At 46.2% G+C, this 27,479-nt stretch overlaps 1 protein-coding gene across 2 annotated transcripts in view; it reads right to left on the bottom strand.

Moving 5' to 3' along the window:
- Nucleotides 1–27,479, bottom strand: part of EIF2B3 (eukaryotic translation initiation factor 2B subunit gamma) — a 295,364-nt gene that overhangs the window by 240,142 nt on the left and 27,743 nt on the right. For both annotated transcript variants that reach the window (XM_069232821.1, XM_069232822.1), the window contains exon 4: nucleotides 657–816. In XM_069232821.1, coding sequence (XP_069088922.1) covers nucleotides 657–816 — 160 coding nt within the window. The remainder of the gene's footprint in view (nucleotides 1–656; nucleotides 817–27,479) is intronic.

The following is a 27,479-nucleotide window of genomic DNA, read 5'->3' as shown; positions in this document are numbered from 1 at the left end:
GCAGATCCAACATGGACAGAAAGACCACACTGAAGAATTGTAAAGGGCTCACAGGGACAAACTAATCTGGTTTAATTGCAGGGAGGACAAGAGCCTGATGCAAGGAAGGCAAGCAGCATACGAGTGACCACTCTGAGAATTGTCTTGGGGAAGGGAACAAATAGTGAGGAGGTTCTTTATCATTGTCTTTGCCCAGTGACAGGAGAGGTGGGTATCAATCCTGTGGATATTTCATGGGTGGGCCAAGCGGTGCAGTCACTATGATGAAGGAAAGCTGCATGTAGCAGTTGAAGAGAACTCCCAAGTAACTGGAAGAGGACGTCATGCTGACCGCTTGGTACCTTAATGGGTAAAAATGATACAACCGTGACCATCTGTTTTCATAACATCACTCAGAAGTCACAGGACAGCAAATGAGAGTCAGTTTACCACAGTAATTGAAAGAACGGGCCCAAAGTGTGTTTTCAGGCCTTAACAGGTCACAGTAATGCATGTGCCCACTAGCAGGCGGCGGGAGAGACCTCCGGGCAGTGCTTACAGAAACATATACCACACTGGCTGAGCTGGAGGTTCCTACCCTTCAGAGCATGTGTAAGCCGATGCCAGAACTGGCAACTCCACATCATTACTCAGGTCATACTTTGCTTCCTCCTTACCAGGCTTTCGTTTTCCTTTCTGTCCCGGCACCGGCTCGGTAGTTTCGTGTCCCTTACGCATCAGCATGGACAGCGTGGCGTCATGCGCTCGGAAGAGGTCAACTACCTCGTGCAACGCCACATCAGTGATGAGGTCACAACTCACCACCAACACATCGCTCTGCAGAGGAATAGAGGACACAACATATTGGGTGTTACTAGGAAGCACATGTCCTGCACCTACACTGCATAATGAGCGGAAGGGACGTGGCTGTGATATTCTATGCCATAATGGTAATAATTGAGGACGGCTGCTAAATCCCATGCTCTACGAGAAGCAAGAAATCATGATAATCTTGGCCTTCCTGCATACATACCTGCAACACTGGTTCTCCTCTGGTGCACTTTCTGCATGCCCCAAAGAAAGGCACTGATGGCACCTTGCTTGCTTCTCCTAGAGCGTGTGTGTGTGTGTGTGTGTGTGTGTGTGCACACACATATATATATATATATATACACACACATATATATACCCACACACATATATATATATATATACACACACACACACAAATAAATATATATAAATATATGCGCTACTGGTGTGTCACACCTGTAGTGCAAGTACTAAATAATGGTTATTCAAAATGCTATTAAAATACTTTATGGCAATAATGCTAATCAAGAGGACCCCGTCAACGTACATAGACAAGAAGGCCTCAGTACCATCTCTAGGGTGGATAATGTACAGTTCTGTAGTGTTCGATCATCACATTTGTAGGACGATAGGTATGTGGATTCAGAATAAATTCCCGAAACTGCCAGATTTTTGGGAATAACATTCAGAAAGCTTTTTGGGCTATACGATTGTTTCTGACATTTTCAAAACAGAACCAGACAACCCCTGGGTCGGGGCCTAACTGCAAGAACCTAGCCACACTCTCAGATACCGACTGAGGGCCACATATGTCCCCGGTGACTACTTAAATATCACATTCATTTTACATGTTTTTTTAAAGTGCTAACTTTAAAGGAACAGCATCATGGTAGATATAATTATTTAATTCCAATAATCGGTGCACCACTATTTCTAAGCATAGTTCATTATAAATGCAATATAAACATAATATTTGGGTAAACTAAATTGCCAGTTGTACCTAAAAAGCCCACAATAAATAAATATATAAATATCCACTTTCTTATAGTAGGCTTATAAGTCAGAACAAAAGTGTCTCTGTGACAAAGCCAAAAGGTCTAGTGTTAGCTGCCAATCTTTTGGCTTTGTCATTGCTTGATTTTTCATGGTTTCTGCAAACATTAAGTTTTAGTTAAATTGCCAGGTCCATCTCAAACTGACAAAACCGTTCGCTAAAAGCTAAAATATTTTTTATCTAAAAAAATCAGGGCACTACTTGGTGTGCTGATGTGCTCCTTGTGAAAGAGCAAAATGTCATAACTCACAGTGAAGTTAGCCAATTGATGAAGTGGGCTGACCCATGGCCTTGTGATGTATGTTGTAACTGGCTGAAGAGAAATGGGAAGGGCACAATAATAGACCAATGGATGCAAAAGACTGGGTGAAAGCAGGGGAGTATATTCTGCATATAATTTTAGTAAAATCAAAACGTCATGGCTAACAGCAGACCTAAAATGTACCCTGATACTATTTCTATTTTCGACTGTCCGTGCACCCAAGGTTTGGAGTTCTACCCTTCCCACCCTCAACTCATAACCCACAGTATCCCTCTGTCCTCGTTTACAAAACAGTTGAAGCTGAACCTATGGCTTTTAAACTCTCACTTCCCCTCTCGCGAACCCCCTTCATCAGCCATCTATGGGAGCACACTCGCCAATCTAAGGTATAGGACTTTTAGGTTCACTGGCTGGTTCAGGCCTAATGATATTTCTTTCATACACCCCAGCATGTTACTGGTCTGGGAAAGGGAGAGGAGAGATTTCTATTGGGATACAGGATTGTGAGAAAGTAGCCTCTTTCTAGCCTTGTTACCCCCACTTTTGGCCTGTTTGTGAGTGTATGTCAGGGTGTTTTCACTGTCTCACTGGGATCCTGCCAGCCAGGGCCCAGTGCTCATAGTGAAAACCCTATGTTTTCAGTATGTTTTGTTATGTGTCACTGGGACCCTGCTAGCCAGGACCCCAGTGCTCACAAGGTTGTGGCCTATATGTATGTGTTCCCTGTGTGATGCCTAACTGTCTCACTGAGGCTCTGCTAACCAGAACCTCAGTGGTTATGCTCTCTCTGTACAAATTGTCACTAACAGGCTAGTGACCAATTTTACCAATTTACATTGGCTTACTGGAACACCCTTATAATTCCCTAGTATATGGTACTGAGGTACCCAGGGTATTGGGGTTCCAGGAGATCCCTACGGGCTGCAGCATTTCTTTTGCCACCCATAGGGAGCTCAGACAATTCTTACACAGGCCTGCCACTGCAGCCTGAGTGAAATAACGTCCACGTTATTTCACAGCCATTTTACACTGCACTTAAGTAACTTATAAGTCACCTATATGTCTAACCTTTACCTGGTAAAGGTTAGGTGCAAAGTTACTTAGTGTGAGGGCACCCTGGCACTAGCCAAGGTGCCCCCACATTGTTCAGGGCCAATTCCCCGGACTTTGTGAGTGCGGGGACACCATTACACGCGTGCACTACATATAGGTCACTACCTATATGTAGCTTCACAATGGTAACTCCGAATATGGCCATGTAATATGTCTATGATCATGGAATTGCCCCTCTATACCATCCTGGCATAGTTGGCACAATCCCATGATCCCAGTGGTCTGTAGCACAGACCCTGGTACTGCCAAACTGCTTTTCCCGGGGTTTCACTGCAGCTGCTGCTGCTGCCAACCCCTCAGACAGGCAGCTGCCCTCCTGGGGTCCAGCCAGGCCTGGCCCAGGATGGCAGAACAAAGGACTTCCTCTGAGAGAGGGTGTGACACCCTCTCCCTTTGGAAAATGGTGTGAAGGCAGGGGAGGAGTAGCCTCCCCCAGCCTCTGGAAATGCTTTCTTGGGCACAGATGTGCCCAATTCTGCATAAGCCAGTCTACACCGGTTCAGGGGACCCCTTAGCCCTGCTCTGGCGCGAAACTGGACAAAGGAAAGGGGAGTGACCACTCCCCTGACCTGTACCTCCCCTGGGAGGTGCCCAGAGCTCCTCCAGTGTGCTCCAGACCTCTGCCATCTTGGAAACAGAGGTGCTGCTGGCACACTGGACTGCTCTGAGTGGCCAGTGCCACCAGGTGACGTCAGAGACTCCTTGTGATAGGCTCCTTCAGGTGTTGCTAGCCTATCCTCTCTCCTAAGTAGCCAAACCCTCTTTTCTGGCTATTTAGGGTCTCTGTCTCTTGGGATTCTTTAGATAACGAATGCAAGAGCTCATCCGAGTTCCTCTGCATCTCTCTCTTCACCTTCTGCCAAGGAATCGACTGCTGACCGCGCTGGAAGCCTGCAAACCTGCAACAAAGTAGCAAAGACGACTACTGCAACTCTGTAACGCTGATCCTGCCGCCTTCTCGACTGTTTTCCTGGTGGTGCATGCTGTGGGGGTAGTCTGCCTCCTCTCTGCACTAGAAGCTCCGAAGAAATCTCCTGTGGGTCGACGGAATCTTCCCCCTGCAACCGCAGGCACCAAAAAGCTGCATTACCGGTCCCTTGGGTCTCCTCTCAGCACGACGAGCGAGGTCCCTCGAATCCAGCAACTCTGTCCAAGTGACTCCCACAGTCCAGTGACTCTTCAGTCCAAGTTTGGTGGAGGTAAGTCCTTGCCTCACCTCGCTAGACTGCATTGCTGGGAACCGCGACTTTTGCAGCTACTCCGGCCTCCGTGCACTTCCGGCGGAAATCCTTTGTGCACAGTCCAGCCTGGGTCCACGGCACTCTAACCTGCATTGCACGACCTCCTAAGTTGTTCTCCGGCGACGTGGGACTTCTTTGTGCGACTTCGGGTGAGCACCGTTTCACGCATCCTCGTAGTGCCTGTTTCTGGCACTTCTCCGGGTGCTACCTGCTGCTAAGAGGGCTCCTTGTCTTGCTCGACGTCCCCTCTATCTCCTGGTCCAATTTGCGACCTCCTGGTCCCTCCTGGGCCACAGCAGCATCCAAAAACGCTAACCGCACGATTTACAGCTAGCAAGGCTTGTTGGCGTTCTTTCGGCGGGAAAACACTTCTGCACGACTCTACAAGGCGAGAGAGATCCGTCCTCCAAAGGGGAAGTCTCTAGCCCTTTGCGTTCCTGCAGAAACCGCAGCTTCTTCTGTCCAGTAGAAGCTTCTTTGCACCCGCAGCTGGCATTTCCTGGGCATCTGCCCATCTCCAACTTGCTTGTGACTTTTGGACTTGGTCCCCTTGTTCCACAGGTACCCCAGATTGGAATTCCAGCGTGGTTGCATTGTTGGTTTGTGTCTTTCCTGCATTATTCCTCTAACACGACTTCTTTATCCTTAGGGGAACTTTAGTGCACTTTGCACTCACTTTTCAGGGTCTTGGGGAGGGTTATTTTTCTAACTCTCACTATTTTCTAATAGTCCCAGCGACCCTCTACAAGGTCACATAGGTTTGGGGTCCATTCGTGGTTCGCATTCCACTTTTGGAGTATATGGTTTGTGTTGCCCCTATACCTATGTTTCCCCATTGCATCCTATTGTAACTATACATTGTTTGCACTGTTTTCTAAGACTATACTGCATATTTTTGCTATTGTGTATATATATCTTGTGTATATTTCCTATCCTCTCACTGAGGGTACACTCTAAGATACTTTGGCATATTGTCATAAAAATAAAGTACCTTTATTTTTAGTATAACTGTGTATTGTGTTTTCTTATGATATTGTGCATATGACACTAGGTGGTACTGTAGTAGCTTCACACGTCTCCTAGTTCAGCCTAAGCTGCTCTGCTAAGCTACCATTATCTATCAGCCTAAGCTGCTAGACACCCTATACACTAATAAGGGATAACTGGGCCTGGTGCAAGGTGCAAGTACCCCTTGGTACTCACTACAAGCCAGTCCAGCCTCCTACATTGGAAGCAGCGACGGGATAAGTGCTTTGAGACTACTTACCACTCTTGTCATTGTACTTTTCATAAGAGAAAAATATGCAAAACAAGTTCAGTGTATATACACATAGACAAAAAGTTTTGCATTTCCTCTTTTCACTCTTTTCTAAGTGCTGAAAAGTACTTCTAACTTTCTAAAAAGTTCTAAAAAGTTTTTAAAGTTTTTTTTCTCTGTCTTTCTAAAAGCTCTGACAAACTTTTTTCTCTTTTCCTATCACTTTAACTCTCTCTAAAAATGTCTGGCACAGGCCAAAATGTTGATCTGTCCAAACTTGCATATGATCACCTTAGCTGGAAAGGAGCAAGGAGTCTCTGCATAGAGAAGTTTGAGTGTAGGGAAGAATCCTTCCTTGGAATTGTTACTTAACATGCTTAGAGAACAGGATAAGGCTAGAAGTGCCCCATCTGTTGAAAAAGTAGCTAATGGTTCCCAATCTGATCCAAGGACTCCCCCAGGAAAAGATTCAGGAAAGAAACTTCCTAGCCTGCCCATTACTAGACAGTCTAGCATAGTTGGTAATGATGAAGAGCCACACCATACAAATAGTGTTGTCTCACATCATAGCAAAAGCATTTATTCACACCACAGTGGTACTGATGTTTCTGTTAGCCAAGCTGTTAGGGTGCCCTCTGTAAGGGACAGGTCTCCTTCTGTTCATTCCCATCATACCTCTGTATCTAGAAATGTCCCTCCCACCAACCCTGATGACAGATTGTTAGAAAGGGAACTCAATAAGTTGAGGGTGGAACAAACCAGACTGAAGCTTAAAAAGCAACAGCTGGATTTGGATAGACAGTCTTTAGAATTAGAGAAGGAAAGACAGAAGTTGGGTTTAGAAACCCATGGTGGCAGCAGCAGTATTCCCCATAGTCATCCTGCAAAAGAGCATGATTCCAGGAATCTGCACAAGATAGCTCCCCCTTATAAGGAGGGGGATGACATTAACAAGTGGTTTGCTGCACTTGAGAGGGCCTGTGTTGTACAGGATGTCCCTCAAAGGCAGTGGGCTGCTATCCTATGGCTATCATTTAGTGGAAAAGGTAGGGATAGGCTCCTTACTGTGAAAGAAAGTGATGCCAATAATTTTACAGTTCTTAAGAATGCACTCCTGGATGGTTATGGCTTAACCACTGAACAGTACAGGATAAAGTTCAGAGAGACCAAAAAGGAGTCTTCACAAGACTGGGTTGATTTCATTGACCATTCAGTGAAGGCCTTGGAGGGGTGGTTACATGGCAGTAAAGTTACTGATTATGACAGCCTGTATAACTTGATCCTGAGAGAGCATATTCTTAATAATTGTGTGTCTGAATTGTTGCACCAGTACTTGGTGGACTCTGATCTGACCTCTCCCCAAGAATTGGGAAAGAAGGCAGACAAATGGGTCAGAACAAGGGTGAACAGAAAAGTTCATACAGGGGGTGACAAAGAGAACACTAAGAAGAAAGATGGTGAAAAATCTCAAGATAAGCATGGGGATAAGGGTAAAACCAAAGATCCCACTTCAAAACTTAAACACTCTTCAGGGGGTGGGGATAAAACAAATTCTTCCTCTTCTTCTCAACCCACACACGTTAAAAAGCCTTGGTGCTTTGTGTGTAAAAATAGAGGCCATAGGCCAGGGGATAAGTCCTGTCCAGGTAAACCCCCTGAGCCTACCACCACTAATACATCAAGCTCTAGTGCCCCTAGCAGTAGTGGTAATAGTGGTGGGACTGCTGGCAACAGTCAAGTTAAGGGTGTAGTTGGGTTCACTTATGGGTCCATCATAGAAACTGGGGTAGTCAGTCCCAATACAGTTTCTGTCACACCTAGTGGCATTGGCCTTGCCACACTGGCTGCTTGTCCCCTTACAATGGATAAGTACAGGCAGACAGTTTCAATAAATGGTGTTGAGGCCTTGGCCTACAGGGACACAGGTGCCAGTATCACTTTGGTGACTGAAAACCTAGTGCACCCTGATCAACACATCATTGGACAACAGTATAAGATTATTGATGTCCATAACTCCACTAAGTTTCTTCCCTTAGCTATAATTCAGTTTAGTTGGGGTGGAGTTACTGGCCCTAAGCAGGTGGTGGTATCACCTAGCTTACCTGTAGACTGTCTCTTAGGTAATGACCTAGAGGCCTCAGGTTGGGCTGATGTAGAGTTAAATGCCCATGCAGCCATGCTGGGCATCCCTGAGGAATTGTTCCCTCTCATTTCTACTGAAATGAAAAAGCAAAGGAGAGAAGGCCTGAAAACTCAGGATCCCTCTCCATCAACAGGTAAAAAGGGTATCACAGTATCCCCTAACCACCCTACCATTCAGGATACCATTCCTGTGGTGGGAGAAACCTCTCCTGGGGTGGCACCTGTTCCAAGGGAATCATCAGTTGGCAAAACTGTACTCCCTGAGGTAGAAGTACCTCTCTGTGGGATAACTAACATTGGTGAGAAAAAGAGCACCATGTTAGTTAACATGGAGAATCCCTCCAACCCTCCCAGAGAAACTTTAGTGCAGAAACCCTGCACTGCCTCACAACACTTAGGACAGCATCCCTGCCCTAGTGTAGAGCTCATAGGACAGCATCCCTGCCCTGCTCCAACTCAAGAGAAACAGCATCCCTGTTCTCTCTTCCAGCCATATGGACAAAGTTTTTGCCCAGCTATGGCTTTTTTGAGACAGCATCCCTGTCTGGCATTTCCATCACTACAACTAGGTTCAGTGGACAATTCCCACTGCTCTAAACTAAAACGTACTGATAGAAACTCAGAAAATACATCTTCACATTGTTGCTTAGCTAAAAAACTTCAAACAGGGTGGTTTACATCCCCACAGGGAAGTAACCATATAGTGGATGATAAAGGGAGTAACCAGTCTATTGCAGAGCTACTCTCTACTTATCACCACTTAGACAATAAAGTCTCAACTGGCCAAGGTTAGCCTTATTGTCCTTCGTTTGGGGGGGGGGGGGGGGGTTGTGTGAGAAAGTAGCCTCTTTCTAGCCTTGTTACCCCCACTTTTGGCCTGTTTGTGAGTGTATGTCAGGGTGTTTTCACTGTCTCACTGGGATCCTGCCAGCCAGGGCCCAGTGCTCATAGTGAAAACCCTATGTTTTCAGTATGTTTTGTTATGTGTCACTGGGACCCTGCTAGCCAGGACCCCAGTGCTCACAAGGTTGTGGCCTATATGTATGTGTTCCCTGTGTGATGCCTAACTGTCTCACTGAGGCTCTGCTAACCAGAACCTCAGTGGTTATGCTCTCTCTGTACAAATTGTCACTAACAGGCTAGTGACCAATTTTACCAATTTACATTGGCTTACTGGAACACCCTTATAATTCCCTAGTATATGGTACTGAGGTACCCAGGGTATTGGGGTTCCAGGAGATCCCTATGGGCTGCAGAATTTCTTTTGCCACCCATAGGGAGCTCAGACAATTCTTACACAGGCCTGCCACTGCAGCCTGAGTGAAATAACGTCCACGTTATTTCACAGCCATTTTACACTGCACTTAAGTAACTTATAAGTCACCTATATGTCTAACCTTTACCTGGTAAAGGTTAGGTGCAAAGTTACTTAGTGTGAGGGCACCCTGGCACTAGCCAAGGTGCCCCCACATTGTTCAGGGCCAATTCCCCGGACTTTGTGAGTGCGGGGACACCATTACACGCGTGCACTACATATAGGTCACTACCTATATGTAGCTTCACAATGGTAACTCCGAATATGGCCATGTAATATGTCTATGATCATGGAATTGCCCCCTCTATACCATCCTGGCATAGTTGGCACAATCCCATGATCCCAGTGGTCTGTAGCACAGACCCTGGTACTGCCAAACTGCTTTTCCCGGGGTTTCACTGCAGCTGCTGCTGCTGCCAACCCCTCAGACAGGCAGCTGCCCTCCTGGGGTCCAGCCAGGCCTGGCCCAGGATGGCAGAACAAAGGACTTCCTCTGAGAGAGGGTGTGACACCCTCTCCCTTTGGAAAATGGTGTGAAGGCAGGGGAGGAGTAGCCTCCCCCAGCCTCTGGAAATGCTTTCTTGGGCACAGATGTGCCCAATTCTGCATAAGCCAGTCTACACCGGTTCAGGGGACCCCTTAGCCCTGCTCTGGCGCGAAACTGGACAAAGGAAAGGGGAGTGACCCCTCCCCTGACCTGTACCTCCCCTGGGAGGTGCCCAGAGCTCCTCCAGTGTGCTCCAGACCTCTGCCATCTTGGAAACAGAGGTGCTGCTGGCACACTGGACTGCTCTGAGTGGCCAGTGCCACCAGGTGACGTCAGAGACTCCTTGTGATAGGCTCCTTCAGGTGTTGCTAGCCTATCCTCTATCCTAAGTAGCCAAACCCTCTTTTCTGGCTATTTAGGGTCTCTGTCTCTTGGGATTCTTTAGATAATGAATGCAAGAGCTCATCCGAGTTCCTCTGCATCTCTCTCTTCACCTTCTGCCAAGGAATCGACTGCTGACCGCGCTGGAAGCCTGCAAACCTGCAACAAAGTAGCAAAGACGACTACTGCAACTCTGTAACGCTGATCCTGCCGCCTTCTCAACTGTTTTCCTGGTGGTGCATGCTGTGGGGGTAGTCTGCCTCCTCTCTGCACTAGAAGCTCCGAAGAAATCTCCTGTGGGTCGACGGAATCTTCCCCCTGCAACCGCAGGCACCAAAAAGCTGCATTACCGGTCCCTTGGGTCTCCTCTCAGCACGACGAGCGAGGTCCCTCGAATCCAGCAACTCTGTCCAAGTGACTCCCACAGTCCAGTGACTCTTCAGTCCAAGTTTGGTGGAGGTAAGTCCTTGCCTCACCTCGCTAGACTGCATTGCTGGGAACCGCGACTTTTGCAGCTACTCCGGCCTCCGTGCACTTCCGGCGGAAATCCTTTGTGCACAGTCCAGCCTGGGTCCACGGCACTCTAACCTGCATTGCACGACCTCCTAAGTTGTTCTCCGGCGACGTGGGACTTCTTTGTGCGACTTCGGGTGAGCACCGTTTCACGCATCCTCGTAGTGCCTGTTTCTGGCACTTCTCCGGGTGCTACCTGCTGCTAAGAGGGCTCCTTGTCTTGCTCGACGTCCCCTCTATCTCCTGGTCCAATTTGCGACCTCCTGGTCCCTCCTGGGCCACAGCAGCATCCAAAAACGCTAACCGCACGATTTGCAGCTAGCAAGGCTTGTTGGCGTTCTTTCGGCGGGAAAACACTTCTGCACGACTCTACAAGGCGAGAGAGATCCGTCCTCCAAAGGGGAAGTCTCTAGCCCTTTGCGTTCCTGCAGAAACCGCAGCTTCTTCTGTCCAGTAGAAGCTTCTTTGCACCCGCAGCTGGCATTTCCTGGGCATCTGCCCATCTCCGACTTGCTTGTGACTTTTGGACTTGGTCCCCTTGTTCCACAGGTACCCTAGATTGGAAATCCAGCGTTGTTGCATTGTTGGTTTGTGTCTTTCCTGCATTATTCCTCTAACACGACTTCTTTATCCTTAGGGGAACTTTAGTGCACTTTGCACTCACTTTTCAGGGTCTTGGGGAGGGTTATTTTTCTAACTCTCACTATTTTCTAATAGTCCCAGCGACCCTCTACAAGGTCACATAGGTTTGGGGTCCATTCGTGGTTCGCATTCCACTTTTGGAGTATATGGTTTGTGTTGCCCCTATCCCTATGTTTCCCCATTGCATCCTATTGTAACTATACATTGTTTGCACTGTTTTCTAAGACTATACTGCATATTTTTGCTATTGTGTATATATATCTTGTGTATATTTCCTATCCTCTCACTGAGGGTACACTCTAAGATACTTTGGCATATTGTCATAAAAATAAAGTACCTTTATTTTTAGTATAACTGTGTATTGTGTTTTCTTATGATATTGTGCATATGACACTAGGTGGTACTGTAGTAGCTTCACACGTCTCCTAGTTCAGCCTAAGCTGCTCTGCTAAGCTACCATTATCTATCAGCCTAAGCTGCTAGACACCCTATACACTAATAAGGGATACCTGGGCCTGGTGCAAGGTGTAAGTACCCCTTGGTACTCACTACAAGCCAGTCCAGCCTCCTACATTGATCCTGTCTCCCAGGCTACTACTTCTCACACAAAGACATCCTGTAACTCATTGCATCAAGTCACTGTCCAGATATACTCAAGACCATGGAAGGAAGACCCACATTAGGTTCTTACTTACCATCAGAAACCCTATCTTTGTCATGTTTCTGATGGGGTCTCAAGCTGGTCACTATAAACCAGAATAGGCTCAACAATTTTCCAAGGAGCATTTGTGATAATATTTCTGAAGAGGTCTCCTAATATAAGATAAACATACTCGAAGGGAACACAGTGTCCCTTTAAGGAAGGGTGCCTTTGATATGGTTAAAATTGAGTCAGGCAAGTGTTTTGAGGGGATGCAATGTCCCTACACCCTGATGTAGGTTCACTGTTGTATCTTTTATTAGTGTGTGAGCAGGAAAAAGAAGCAATGAGTCAGTGAAGTGCGTACCTGAAGAACAGATCAAATAGAGTGATTCTGATGAAAGTAGGAAGATGGATGTGTGTTGTGTGTAGATGTGTTGAACGTTAACGAAAGAGTAAAGAAAAAAACTGTTTTGGAAATGTCAATTCATGGCATTAAAATGGATATTGGGGCTGATTCCGTGTCTCCCCCTACACTATCGCAAATAAACTGTGTGGAAAGAGAAGCTAGCAAGGAAGTTGGAAGTGGATTTGGGATCAGCAGGCTTTAGGCCAGGAAACTTTACAGGTGGCACAATTGATCTTTTAGGTTTTAAGAGATTGCTATTTGAATCTAAAGATAGGAGAGCAGAGAGAACATTATGGTGATGGGAAAGACGAGGAAAAAACATGCTGATAGAGAGATTCTGTTAAGGGTCTTGGAAGGAAAGTGTTTGGCTACTCAACTGAGCAAGTCTAGATTTGAGTCTACACTTACCTTAAGGGTAACTTGACTTAATCATGAAGTCAGTGAGAAAGGGATGAGTCCAAAATAATAGCCGATTAAAGCCATCCCAAATGCAATTTCTCCAAGTTTTAAGAATGAAATGGGGCATTATTAGGGCAAGTAAATTTTAATGCAAAATTTGTGAAGAATTTGCCAGAGAAAACATTTGTATTCAGACAGCGTCAAGATAAAAAAAATAATTTGACTTAACAAGGGAATATCAGGAAGCATTTTGCAATATTAAATTGATGAAAGATGAAATGTGTGCAGCTCTCCTCTTTCTGTATTTTGATCTCGTTCACTAAATAGCAGTGTGACCAAGGATGCCATCATCAAGGATCCAGGAACATAATTATCTCAAAGTGAGGGGAATGGCAAATAGGTGATATTTTCATCTGTATTTAGGCAACTCTTGCGGTGGAGTACTACTCAGCGATAGTGAAAGAAACCCTAGTGTGCGTATCGGGGTTGGAACATTGTCAGCAATTCATTTGGGGATCACTGGCAGCTTTAGGAAGTGAACTCAAATTTCTTGTTAAAGTGTTCACAAGTAAGGGCATGAAGAAGACAAGTCCCTTTGAACCATCACATTGTAACTGTGGTGTGCAATATGTGCCCAGGGCACAAACTAGGATTGCACACTTCTTAAGTCGAATGCCTGCACCAACAAAAGACTTGCCTCGGGATGAGTGGGAAGACTGCCAAGTATAGAATCGTGAATTGTATCAGAAGAGAGAACTGGAAAAATGGACTGAGGACACTGGTTTGAGGTTAATGTCTGAATATGTGAATAACGGATGGTCACATAGGAAGGGTGTAGAAAAGGAATTAGTGGTGTTTTGGGAAGTTAAGGAGGAACTATATCTTAAACATGAATTATTGATCAGGGGAGACTGTGTGGTGCCATTGGTTGGTGTAGGAAAGTGCCCTTTTTATATGTTCACTCCCACACTTTCTTCTCCAGTGCTGATGGTTATGACTCTGAAAGTGCACTGGAGCATGCTAAGCAGGCACCAGTGCCAATACTCTTGCCCTTCAGGGTTCTGCAAAGTCAGTCCTGGAGAGCCGGGTCCATGCCAGATTTTTTGCATATCCACATTTAGAAACAAGATGTTTCAGAAATCTACATTTTTCTAAATGTGGATATGCTAAAAATCTGCCATGGACCCGGCTCTCCAGGACCGACTTTGCAGAACCCTGGCTAAGATATGATGCGTGTGAGCTGGTATCTCGATTTGGCAAAGACCCTTATAAGACCCTGGTAAATGGTACCAGTGGTACCCAGGGCATGGGAGTTAAAGGGGATTTGAGGGCCTGCAGTAGTGATTGTTCCACCTTGAGTGACCCAAGTAAACAGATGGCAGCAGTCCTGCCATTGCAGACTGCAGGAGCAATGCAAACTGCCAAAACTCGACTTTGCCCTCACCAGGAGTGGCAAAGTCACAGCACTATTTTTAAGATGTCAGTCACCCCTAAGGTAGACCTCCTAAACCCAGGAGGCAAGGTGCATCATATTAAACATGAGGACACATAAGTGCAAGCTTATATGTCCCTACAGTTGCTTCTTTTCATTAAGGGCTACTATAAGTGCTCAGGGGACATTATGAGTTGGCACTTGCGGGGTCCCGAGGATGCCAGCTCCATTATAGTCCTGCTGAAAGGTATCATGTTTGGTATCAAACAACTTGTCTCATCAAACCCGACTTGTTCTCCAAGTCGGATTTAATGTGACATGCACCCAGGTGGCAACCTTAGAAGTTGCCCACCTGGTTGTCCCAGCCTTCCAGTGCCCTGGCTGACAGCCTATGAGCTACTGTCGCCAATAGGAATCTGACCCCTTGACTGGAGGTGTGAACGTTCCCATGAGTCAGAAACAAAAGCCTGCCTGAATGGCAAGTGTCACCTTCCTCCCTAGCAGGATGGCTAGTGAAGGGGTACATCCAGGTGCTGAGCTTCAAAAGCCACACCACCTCTGATATGCAAGTGGGGTACCTTCCAGAAGAGGACAAAGCCACCCCCCGCCCCTGGGCACATTTACAACTGGGCAGATGAAAAAGTTAGATAGTGAGGAAGCATACTCCCCCAGAAGGCTGGCCATGCTCGCAGGGTGGGCTACCTGGTCTGCACAGCCAAGGATGGGTTCTGCCATTTTTTTAAAGTGGAAAAATAGAAGCTTCTAGGTAGAAAAGGTGCCACCCTCCACAGGAGGTGGTCACCTCAGGGGCGGATTAGCTGCTGGGGCTAATATCCCATTGGTTACCAGCACTCACCCTAAATTTAGAATTTAAGGGGCTCCCCTGGCACCAGAACCTCAGATGTGATGAACCTGCAACAAAGGAGAGACCCATGACTGCAACTTCAGGATCTGCACAAAGCAAAAGCGCAACATCCTGCACCTGTGGCAACCATCCTGCAACTGCACGACCATTAGTCATTCTGGACCACAGACCGGGTCCAAAGAAAAGAGAAACCATTCTCTAAGCCATAGGCACCTTCACAACTCCCTTCGATTAGAGGGACTAGTCCACAGCAGCCAACTCGCACTCCCAGAACCAAAGAATCATTGGCCATCGGGCCTGTGAGGGATCGCCCAAATGAACATGATCTAGTGCAGTGTGGGAAACGTAGTCTTAACCTCCAGCAAGTTTCAGCTGCTACTGTTTTCCTCCAGACTCCAGGATATTGAAATAACAAAGATGAATTTGCTCCTGCCAAGGCTTGTTGGTGGCCAGTCTGATTACGACTAAATTTGTTCGACACTGCATCCTGAGGGAACTCCGCAACACCGTAAACCCATCGTCACAGTGGCCCCGTTGTCGAGATTTTGCACCCCTTTCCTTGCCAGCTCCATCCAATCAGCAAAACTAGCATCCGCTGCTCAGCACCAAAGACAGCCAAGACAACTCTGCACCCAAGCCCTACGAGCCACGTAAGACTGTACTGACTTCTAAACTTTGGTCCAAGGACCCGCATCAACTTCACCCTCACTGAGTTCCACTGAACTCGGCCTGTAAGTGACTGACTATCACTAGTACACTTCCCCATTAACCACAACATTAAAGTTTTGGAAGAATTAACCGCACTGATTTATTTTTCATTTAAAAATCGATAACTCCAGTTATACTCATCTGATTGTCTTCATTTCGGTGTCTTAAATGTATGAAATTCTGCCTTATTTTCATAAATTGGTGTTGAATTTTTTTTGAGTGATATCATTTACGTATGATACATGTTGTTACTCTGAAATGCTCAACACCTTCCTCTACTAAAGCCTGAGTGCTTTGTCCTACACTACCAGCACTCAGCTAAGGACTTATTAGTATGAACCCAAAGGTCCCAGGTGGGGTTTACCCGAGAGTGTTAGTGAAGCCCAACCAGCCTCACTGCATAATACCACACTTTCTTACAGTTGGGTTGAGAGGGTAGGTTTTAGAGATTTGTAAAGGGGACCATGTTTGTGTAATTTACACTATAAGAATAGTTAAGATAGGGCTTGGTGGCCTGATGTGGATAAGTAAGTGGAAGTGATCTTGAGGGACAGTGATGTGTGCAAACGTTTGGACAAATGTCAAGGAACTTTCAGTTCTCCACTATGTCCCTTGAAGTGTCTAGTACGCCCTCTGAAAGAGTGAAAGTAGACATAATGGGATGAGTTTAAAGGAATCTGGGGAAGCTATGTAAATTAATGGCCGGAGGCTGAAGTGGAAAGAAATGTGGATGCACCAATTGTTACTAAATTTATGAACATAACTTTCTTAGGGGAAGGAGTGCCCACGTCACAATGGCCCAAAATGTCTTTTGGAGCTGGTAGAAACTTTTTTTTTTTTAAAGGAATGGTATTATACATAAGACTACTTCAATTTATCCTCTCAAAGGTAATGGAGATGTAGAGAGATTTAACAAAGTTTTACATTTTCTTATATAGCTGGCCAGGAAAAAATGGACTGGAATGCTATGTTACATGTATTTGTAAAGTGCACAATCAGCTAGAGTATCCTGGTGCTGAGCAAGTGTTTGTGCCTAGGCCGGCCTATGGTAGGTCGGTTACTTGAAAAGCCAGGGATTCAGTTTCTTAAGGAGTTCAAGAAGAAAGGAGAAGGCTCTGATGTGAAGTGGGAGGTCGTTCCACATTTTAGAGGCGACGTAAGAGAATGCTTGTCCTCCTGATCTGGTTAAGAAGAGTTCTGTGGAGCAAAGGTGTCTGGGTGTTGGGCTTGAGTTGTGTAGTGCCTTGCATTTGCGGGTGAGGAGTTTGAATTGAGTGGGTTTGTGTTTTGGACGCCAGTGTAGTTCCCTGAGGTGTGGTGTGATGTGAGTTCTGTGTGGGAGGTTGAGGATGAGTCTGGCTGCTGAGTTCTTGATGGTTTGTATTAATCTAGCGTGTTTCTTGGGGATCCTGGCGTAGAGGGTATGCACATAGTCCAACTTGCTGGTGACTAGGATGTGAATGACAGTTTTTTTTAGTGTTGGTTGGAAGCCATTTGAAGATCTTCCTCAGTATCTTCCGGGTGTTAAAGTAGGATGCAGTGATAGTGCTGACTTTTGCGGTCATGTCCATTTTGCTGTCAATTATTATTCTGAGGTTCCAGGTGTGGGTTCTAAGTGTTGGGCCGAGTTCGGCCGGCCACCAGTTGGAGTCCCATGGTGAGTAGTTATTTCCAAAGACCATTATTTTTGTCTTGTCAGTGTTGAGCTTGAGACAGTTAGTTTTCTTCCAGTTAGAGACTTTAGTCATGCAGACGGTCACATGCTTCTTGTGTTGAGGGTCTTGTCTAAGAGGGAATGTTTTCAGTCGGCTGCATAGGAGAGGATGTTGATGTCATGTGCACCAATTACTTTGGCCAGAGGCATCATGTATGTGTTGAAGAGGGTGGGGTGAGCGATGAAACATGATAGACTCCACAGATGGGTTTGCAGGCTTCAGAGGAGTAAGATGCCAGGCTGGCAGATTTTGTTCTATCCATTAAGAAGGAGCAGATCCAGCTGAGAGTGGGTCCTTGGATGCAATCTCGTGCAGGTGCCTGATGAGGATGGGACGTAAGACAGTATCAAGTGCTGCAGAGAGGTCTAGGAGAATGAGGGCTGCCGTGTCTCCTCTGTGAAGGATCATAAGGATGTAGTGTGGGACAGAGATGAGTGCTATTTCGGTACTGTCTGTGATTGGGCCTGAATCCGGACTGTGTGGTGTTGAGGAACTGGTGGTCGGTGAGGTGTCAGTTGATTAGTTTCTCTACAACACTTGCTGAGTATGTATAATGTGAGGATTAACACACCCAGAACACAGTAAGTGTAGATTCCACAAAAAGTAAAAGTTTATTCCACGCAACTGGACCCCACGTCTGCATGTCTTGCTTCCATGAATTCCGAACCACAACCGAGTAAGTTGTAGCTGGAAATCACGGAGAAGGAATGCAGAACAGTGAAGTATTTTATAAGTATACATAGTGTGTGACAAAAACAGCATCATACATAAGATAAAGGTAGGACAAATCTAATCTAATAGAAACTCCTAACACTACAGTAAGGTAGAAGGGAGATTTGTCTGTATTCGGAAAGCATGGCTGGGTCAGACGATGTTTTTTTCAGCAGATGAGAGAAATTAGAACAGGAAGTCGGAAGGTGGTATTAACGTACAAGATTACTCCTAGCAGTATAACAGGTTTCAGTCCTTTTATGCTTAAGAAATGTAGCACACCATTTACCAAAGAATTTGGAGTAGTTGCTTAAGGCTAGGCAAGTGGAATGGTAATCTTTAGGAAGAGAGAAGGAATACTGAAAAATCTCACAAAGTATACAAAAAAGAGTATGATTCAAAACATGGCATGAATGAGGTGGATCTTAAAGTAGGAGAGTAGGTAAGGTTGAAAAGAAGTTGTATGGTGAGAAAGAGGGGATGCAGATTTTCTGAACCTCTGAGGGTAGAAAAAGCTACTGTGCAATCCTACATCACTGAGTGACCGTAAGGTGTGGCAGGTAGGAGGGTTGTCGAGATGGAGGAAGGATGTGGAAGGCTTGCGACAAGGTGCGAGTCGTTATGGCTGGCTAGAAGATGGAGGACAGCGGGATGAAAGTCTTTTGTGTCAAGAGGTTAAGGCCTTGGCATTGTCTGGGGAACTCATCTGTATTGGGGACAGGAGGGAAAGTACATTTGGTCGGGTGATTAATAAACCCAGGAGGTTCCTTAAGTATGTTCATGAAAGAAGGTACTGCCTTACCAAGTTGTAGATTCCATTTATGAATTTAGTGAAAACAACAAATGTGGTTTTTAGGTCGAGGGCGCAAGTACTCTGGCCTGTTGTATCTATCTGTGGGCTTTTAACCATGCCCACCGCACGCCCATCACTATGACTTGTTCATGGGCTTGCCTTTCAAAAATCTGTAGTTATCATTGGTAAATGCTTTAAGCTTGTCCCTCCTTGGAGCAGTTTTGTTTCCGCCTTGTACAGAGACCCTGTTACATGGATACTTGCACGTTTGCAGATACGTTTGCTGCAAGCGACCTTTTTTTCCTTTTGCGTCTCTTCTTCGCACTCATGCTCATGGCGGCCGTGGCGCTTTGAATCCGCTCACTTATGTAAACTGTTTTACTTTTCATTTTCAATTTATGTGGCAAGAAAAGTCCAGTTAGGAATTTAAAACGCTAATAGCTATAACTCGAGCAAACGCGAGAGACACTGCATTGCAAATGCTTGTTATTATTATATATATATATATATATATATATATATATATAGAGAGAGAGAGAGAGAGAGAGAGAGAACGAGAGAGAGGGCACTGATATATGTATTTTCTTGTTAAGGGAGGGAATGTATGAGGGTTGGTAGTGAGACGTGTGAAGTCAGGGCTCACTTAGCATGGTTCTAATGTTCATGGTACAGCAGAGAATAGTTCTAAGTTCTAGATGTTGACTCTAGGGGCTGCTGGGGCTGTTGATTGGTGTACTTGCAACGTGCTACACTAGGTCTGTAAAAAAGTTAATACTGAAATCTGGGCTCGTGGTGTTTATGAGGAGACAACTACAGTTATGAGTCTACTACTAGCGTTACAGTACTACATTAACGAGTGTACCACTTGCTCTCCGTGCCCCTGGACAATTTTACAGCCTTATGTGTCCAGGCTGCACACTGCCTGTTCGGGGGACTGTCAAGCTGGGGCAATAAACTGTTTACTGCTGTGCAAAGACGCTTAGTGCATGACCATGGGTTTATTTATATACAGATATCTCCAAGTCGAACACATCCCATCAACTGTACCTTTCCCATGCTGCGTCTCTAAGTGCATTTCTATATAGCCTAGAAATTGTTTGTTGCTCTGCTGAACCGGCCAACTACCATCATTTTATGGAAAGTGTTCTGAAACTCCTATGCCTCGCAAGCCCTAATCAAAATTATATTATTTCATAAATAAGCGCTTGGATGCAGAGATCACTCGGTCATCGACCGACCAGCTTTTCATCCGTTTGAGACGGATAAAATGATTAGCGCCGAGTGGAGGAACGAATACCATCATATACTATTACAGCGCTTAGAAGAGCACTGTATTATAAGTGCTGTAAAAGAGATATTCTCGTTACGTCTCATTACCTTTCCCGCTTTCATCCCTTGCACTGTTCTTGCATCCAAGCAGACCCCTTGGCTTGAACATTTCACGGAAACCTAAAAGTGGTTATTTTAGCACACGTTGTGGGGGTGCAATGCTCTGCAGAAACTTCAGCCGAAAACATGACAGTGTTTTCTGTCACTGATGTTCAAATCTTTATTTTTCACACCCAAAGTAGTGGTCACCCGACGACTTTGCCTGCCCTCCACCCCTTTCCCCTGTACATTTCTGACAAGGTCATCAAACCTCCCAGGAAGTAGGGGTGAAGTGAGTGTGGTGGGGGCCGCGCTGGGTAGACCCAGCAGAAAGTCTGGCCGCCATCTGCTCCAAGCATTGACTGCACTTATGTAAATAAACAGCACGGATGGCGTGGGAGAGACAGGAGCTGTTTGATGAGAGTGTGGGGGCTGCCTTGAGGTGCATGCCAGAGGCTTTTGTGTCGAGTGAGACAAGGGGACTTGACAGATTTGATGCAAAAAAAGAAATGTCTGAAAATTTTAAAAAAAACAAAACAAAAAAAAGTTCATTGACGTGTGAGAGGCACTGTGACTGGAAGAAAGTGTCAGTAGTGGAAAGAGACGGTGAGACTGGCACCGTGTCTGCATGTCAAGGTGTTACCCCGACTCTCACACATAAGGAGGAGGCGTCAGGCGTCTAGCAGTGGTGTTATGAGACAGGGCGGCTTGGGCAGTGTGTGTGTGTCAAGGTGTCACGCCGAGACTCGCAGCTCCCCGGGGAGATGTTAGGAGTCTGGCAATGGTGGAAAGAGACAGTGCAGTTGGCACAGTGCCTGTCAAGGTGTCACAACGAGCCTTAACGCTCCCCGGGGAGATGTCAGGAGTCCGGCTATGGCGGAAAGAGACAGCGCAGTTGGCACAGTGCCTGTCAAGGTGTCACAACGAGCCTTAACGCTCCCCGGGGAGATGTCAGGAGTCCGGCTATGGCGGAAAGAGACAGCGCAGTTGGCACAGTGCCTGTCAAGGTGTCACAACGAGACTCGCCGCTCCCCGGGGAGATGCCAGTAGTCCGGCAACGGCGTTATGAGACAGGGCGACTTGGACAATGTCTGCGTGTCAGGGTGTCCCACCGAGACTCGCGCCTCTCAGGGGAGGTCCGGAGTCTCGCAATGGCGGAAAGAGCCAGCGCGGCTGTCAGGGTGTCCGCTCGTGCCAGGGGGCCACACCGAGAGCAGTGTGGCAGAGCTCAGTGCCAGCTGCGCCACAGCCGGCCCCGCGGCCTGTCCGGCAGGGGCCTCCGTGGGGCCACCGTGAGCAATGCCCTCTGGAGCCGGACCAAGGCCCTGGCCCGCTCATAAGGCCCCAGTGTCTGCTAGGCCGCATCCCGGGCTTTTCCAGCGGCCGGGCCCAGGGCGCTGCGCCCGCGGTGAGAAAACAAACATGGCTGCTCCCTGCCCAGGTGTGTTTTCCTTCCCGCTCCACCGTCTGCCGCCGAGGGAAAGAAAATAAATGCCCGGTTCGGCCTGTGTGTGCTCACAGTCTTCGACTGTCACCATTGGGGGGGGGTCACTGGTTTGTGTCTGAGGCCTGCCGCCCCAGGAGGGGCCATAGTGCTGTCGGCGACTTTAACCCCTCCTCACATCCCACCCTCAACACTGCTGCAATTAAGCTGAAATGCCAGAAGATATGACAATGGACACTATATTAAAAAAAAAAAAAAACATTTGGCAACTTGTTGCAAACAGAAGACTCCTGACTTGTCCCCTTGACAAGTCCGGCCAAGCCCAGAGGAGTCTTGGATGAGCTCAGCTCTACTTGTATGTGTTGGGAGACTGACACCACATGGACTTCCCGCTTGGTGGTTGGTTAGTTGCAGACAATGTGGTTGATGAGAAAGAATCCCGATCACCGTCTCCAGCTCGCCATTTCATCCAGGTCAACACGGCGAGAAGTCAACAACAAGAATTCGAGGAAACATGGAAACGCAAAGATTCGCACAACCTGTGCGTGCCCCCACTCAAGACTGGTGGGTACAAATACCTAGAATTTATCATCAACCTGGATGCAGACGATGTGCCTCTCTGGACACCTGCTAATTAACCCACATAAGGCAGAAAAAGGAAGGAATGGACATGTTTAAATCAAAGTCAACAACTAAGAAATTTCCATAGGTAATATTCAGTTCTATCATGTTTTAGTTCGTCTTCGCCAATAATGTAGCAGATCAATGCTATGCAAATAGGAGTTGGCCAAACACAAAACGAATAGGCCCAGCCTAAACCACTAGAATAGTCTCTAGCTTAACAGTGCAATCACAGGATAAAACCAACTGTACGGAAGTCAGCTGTCGCCAGATGGACTTTATGATGGTGTCAGTGTATGAAAACCAGCTGCCGCCAATGAGGGCTCTATGATGTCTGCACCACAGGATAAAAGCAACTATATGGAGACCAGCTGTCACCAATGAGGACTTTATGATGATGTCTACATCACAGGATAAAGTCAACTGTAAGGAAACCAACTGCTGCCAATGAGGACTTAAAGATGGTGTCTGCATCACAGGATAAAGCCAACTACATGGAGTCCAGCTGTCACCAATGGGAACTTCATGATGGTGTCATCATCACAGGATAAGACCAACAGTATGGAAGCCTGCTGTCACCAATGAGGACTTTACGACGGTGTCTGCATCACAGGATAAAACCAACCTTACCGAAACTAGCTGCCACCAGTGAGTACTTGAAGATGATGTTTGCCACTGGGCATAAATAACCAAACAGACACCACCAAATAAACCTACAGAACATAGCAATCAAGGGCTGGTATACTCGATGAATAACAATATAAACATGTCTGCTAAAACACAGGGTCGCTCAAGTCATTTTACAGTTGATTTTTTTTTTTTAATCATAAACAGGCTCTGTCACAGAACATTCAGTGAAGAAAAAACCAGTAAACCACGTGTCACCCGCATTGTCTAAATTACATTTCACTTCAATATCGATGCTGCTAGAGTGTGCTCGTAGATAACCAGAACTGACCGAATGTGATACATGGCCTCCCTTTTCCACCTTGTTCGCAATCCACTCACTCTACCAACGATCAATGCTATGGAAGGGCACACATTCATTCCATCCCTACGTTCATTTAGAATCATCAATATGGGACAACAGAACGCTCAAGATATCAAACAAACCATTCCACTGGCAGAATTTAAAAGAGAAGTGGCAAGGAGGACATGAGTCACGAAAACTCAAATCTGTAATCTCATTTCAGCAATTGTTGACACCGGCCTCACCTCCCCTAATCACAGAAATGGGGCTTTATCCAACTAAAGTTATGTTTCATGGAACAATAAAGTCCACCACAACTGCATAAAACTTGGGCCACTGTAGCAGGTTCTCTGGCTTAGTCTCTGTACCTCTCACTTACCGGAGAGATATAATTTGAGGAAGCCTACTCGGCCATGGCTTAGTCTCTATACCACTCTGTTACTGAAGATGTATACTTTCAGGAAGCCCAGTCAGCAACTGAAGACTTGTGAGAAACCTCTGAGGACCATTCATGATCTGAGGGTGTCTGACAGCCAGAGATCCACAACTGTTTGCAGTCACAATGAAAATATCAGACAGGCTTGAACGAAACGTACTAGAGACCCTACACAACTAGGAGAGAACCCCAGCAAAGTTTACCACAGCATGACACAGCAGAGATCCCATCTATTTGTGATGTCCATCAACAAATGTAAGTTAGTACACATACTCTGTAAATGTCCAACATGTGAGGCCTACTGGTCCAATCCGCAGAGCACAATATGCACTTTTGCTTTCAGCGCATCAGTCAAGAGTGCAGTAGCAGCATTATCCCTTTACTTTTCAGTCATACAAATTTTGCAGACACCAAAGTATATGGCAGATTCCTTCCACCTTGACAGCCAGACCTAAACAGAGGCAGCCTGTGGAAGTTCTGCCATGGCTACATTAGGAAGCAAGGCCTACTTAATCAGGTTGACCAATGCTTAGGAATCTATGTGTACAGTTATCTGGCCACCTTTTATTACCAGTCTATTCTCTAAGTCTTTAGGCAGCAACCCTAACTGAAGCTCTTTGCATGGGTGGAGGTCTTGTTAGTTACAAGCAGAGGCCAAGTATTTGTGGTTGCCACGTTGCACCACGTTGTCTGGAAACCATCTAGTCCTTTGCGGTTACAATCCATTGTTGTCAGCTGCCTTTGTCCAGTTGGTTCAAAGGAAGTGACCATCACTTCAATTCCCACAACATAGATACTGTCAAGCGAAAGCTGCACACCAGGTGGATTGTGTTCTGATGACATAGAGCAAGGTGGAAATCGTGGTCTCATGAAGTGGAAGCCTACATACTGCTGAGCCTCTACCACTGGTGGCTGGCACCCTGTACAGGGCACAGTGGCTTTTGCTCGACCCCCACCCCCGCTCGGAGACCCATTCTTCATTCTGTTTTGTGTTACTCCCTTTTATGCACGTGGTTTAGTTAAAATTACACACGGCTATAGGTTAACAGACCAACAGTTTACATTGATTTTTTAAGTCACTGCCAGCGGTCTTCTTGCAGCAACAGAAGAATTGAAAGAGAAGAGAGAACATAAATATTAACTATTGCGGTACCCCAGGTGTATGTCTCCTTTGTCTGTGCTGTTTGTAACATTACTAAATTCTTGGCTTTGTTGAAATTGCGATAGTCAAACATTACTAACAAGGACATCCCAAAAAATGGAGCATAGTTTCAAGTAAATTCAAATAAGGCAGCCCCAATCTGCCTAGGGGTGAAAACATTTGACCACACTACTGTGGTGAAGGTCCTAGGCAGGGCCCAGTGGAGGACAGGCTGAAGCTTAAGCTGATACGCTCCACACATAAAACCTTGTGTCACACCACAACCTGACGAGAAACAAGCAATCGAGACCTTCATGGTGAACTGCACATGCACATTTCAATCACACGGCTCCTGTTAATATTCGGTCCTGTGAGTCATTCGGCCATAGCACCTTTCCATGGCAGCTGGAGGGCATCCATGCAAGGGGTTCAAAGGCGATTTAGGCGTTGGGGTATTTTACTGTGTAGTTCCAGCAGGGAGTGGCTAAATACAATTTTAACTATTAACAAGCATTTGTAATGCAATGGGTCTGAAGTTTGCCAGAGTTAGAGCTATTAGCATTGTAAATTCCTAACTGGACTTTTCTTGCCACAAATTGAAAATGAAAAGTAAAGCACTTGACATAAGCAAGTAAATTCAAAGCGCCATGGCCGCCGTGAGTGCGAAGGAGAGACACAAAAGGAAAAAGAAGTTCACTTGCAGTCAAACATATCGGCAAAAGTACAATTATCCGTGTAACAGGGTCAGTCCCGAAGGCGGTAACAAAACCGCCCCAAGGCGGGACAAATGTAAAGCATTTACCAGTGTCACCAAAGGATTTTTGAAAGGCAAACCCAAGAACAAGTGAAAGTGATAGGTGTGAGGTCGGCGTGGTTAAAAGCCCACATAGATACCAACACGTCAGAAACGCAGAGCTTGTGCGCTGCTATGCTCGACCTTAAGTAACAAGGGGTGAATATTTTGCCAGGAAAAAGTACTTTTGAAATAAAGGGTGGTTTGGGGCAGGGTGCTTCTAATGTAACTGATCTCAGTGTGAACACTGTTACTCCCTACTGTTTGACTGAGTATTGTTAACCAGAGTTCTTGTTGTTGGAGTAATCATTTAACTTTAGGGAGCAATTCACTCTTCCACATCGTTTATGTGGAGTCATGATACTGGCAAATCATGACCTTGTCGATGTAAAATGCCATGGGTTAGAACCCGACAGTCCACATTGCAGGGCACTTTACCAGGTCTCTGAAGTGACTGTGGTCAAATGTTAGGCTGCAGAACACTGAAGAAAAAAGGAATACTTCCTAGCTCCTTTCAGCACGCCTAACGTTCACTGAAGTTATATACTTTACAATAGGGAAATGGAATGTTAATTAAAAATGTAGCTAATGGTAGCCTCCCTTCGAAATGTGTACAGCCTGTCTATCAGTATAACTTCAGCACCTTTTCTTAGTGCTTTTTTTCCAAATCAAACAATCACAGGAAAAAAGCAGAAGTAAATGTCAATCCTAAGCTTGGGTTTCGTTAAGAACAAAAGACGTGATGCAGTAAGGAGCCACATGAAACTATCACGCACACCAGAACACAACCATCCATCCAGTGACATGGACACGCACAAGCAAAGTGCTTGAGTTGGTGGAAATTCACTAGACTGGACCCTACTAGAGATATCCTTGGAGAAACCCTACAACCTGCACTGAACAATCATGGAAAGAAGGAGGTCTTGAAGAATCCAACTGATGATCCGCAGTTGCGCAGAGAAAACTCCTTAAAGGGACAAAAGAAATAAAACACTCTTGCAGTCCGACAGATCGATGAGATGAAAGGTAAAAACACACAGACATGGATTGTGCTGCAAAGTCAAGAGAACTGACTTTTCCTTAGAGCCTTCTACAGGTAGGTAACCTGTTACCAGGCTCTGAGAAATTAAACAGCTACATAAGGCATTTGAAAGGGCATACAGTGCATTTCATAAAATAAATTGTTTTCTGCCTGTAGAAAGCGATGTCTAACAACTTCAACATTCAGGTGTGACAGGGATGTGGTCTGGAATCCCCGGCCACCTGGGCATGCCACGGCCTTCATGACCCTGGTTCCAGCAGAGTGCACCAGTGCACTGACCTCATGTCTTCGGAAGGGAGGCTTTCAGCAGAGGAAGCCAAGCGCTTCGCCGTGCTGTCCAGGACTGCACAGATGGACGGCTCCCCTCCCCAAAGCAGCCGATGCGCACAAGACCACCACTGTGACATCACACTTTCCACAGCTCAGGCCCAGAAGTTGTGCACACCAACTCTCAGCAGGAGAAGGACTTTCGCTCACACTTAGCAGGCGCCTTCACAAACCAAGCATGACTCTTCCCCTTGCGAAGACGGGGAGCCAAGGGGACCACGATGAGATACCAAGCAACTGTTGACCACACCAGACAAGCCCACACCGTCTCTCCCTGCGTAGTCCAGCAGCATACTGCACCAGAAGCTGGCTTTCTGGAGATCCATTCAAGCAACATTCAATGCCATCAAGGCCATATGCTGAAAGTGCATGGCGGGTGCAAGCAACAATTGCTGGAGAAAGACTGAATGCTTTGGTACCATCAGAGCACACTGGCAGAAGTTACAATTTCTTGGCCAGCTGGGA

This window comes from Pleurodeles waltl, chromosome 4_2, assembly GCF_031143425.1.
Source record: "Pleurodeles waltl isolate 20211129_DDA chromosome 4_2, aPleWal1.hap1.20221129, whole genome shotgun sequence".
NCBI classification, from domain to species: domain Eukaryota; kingdom Metazoa; phylum Chordata; class Amphibia; order Caudata; family Salamandridae; genus Pleurodeles; species Pleurodeles waltl.
Note: the sequence above shows the minus strand (reverse complement) of the source record. Positions and strands in the feature narration are given on the sequence as shown.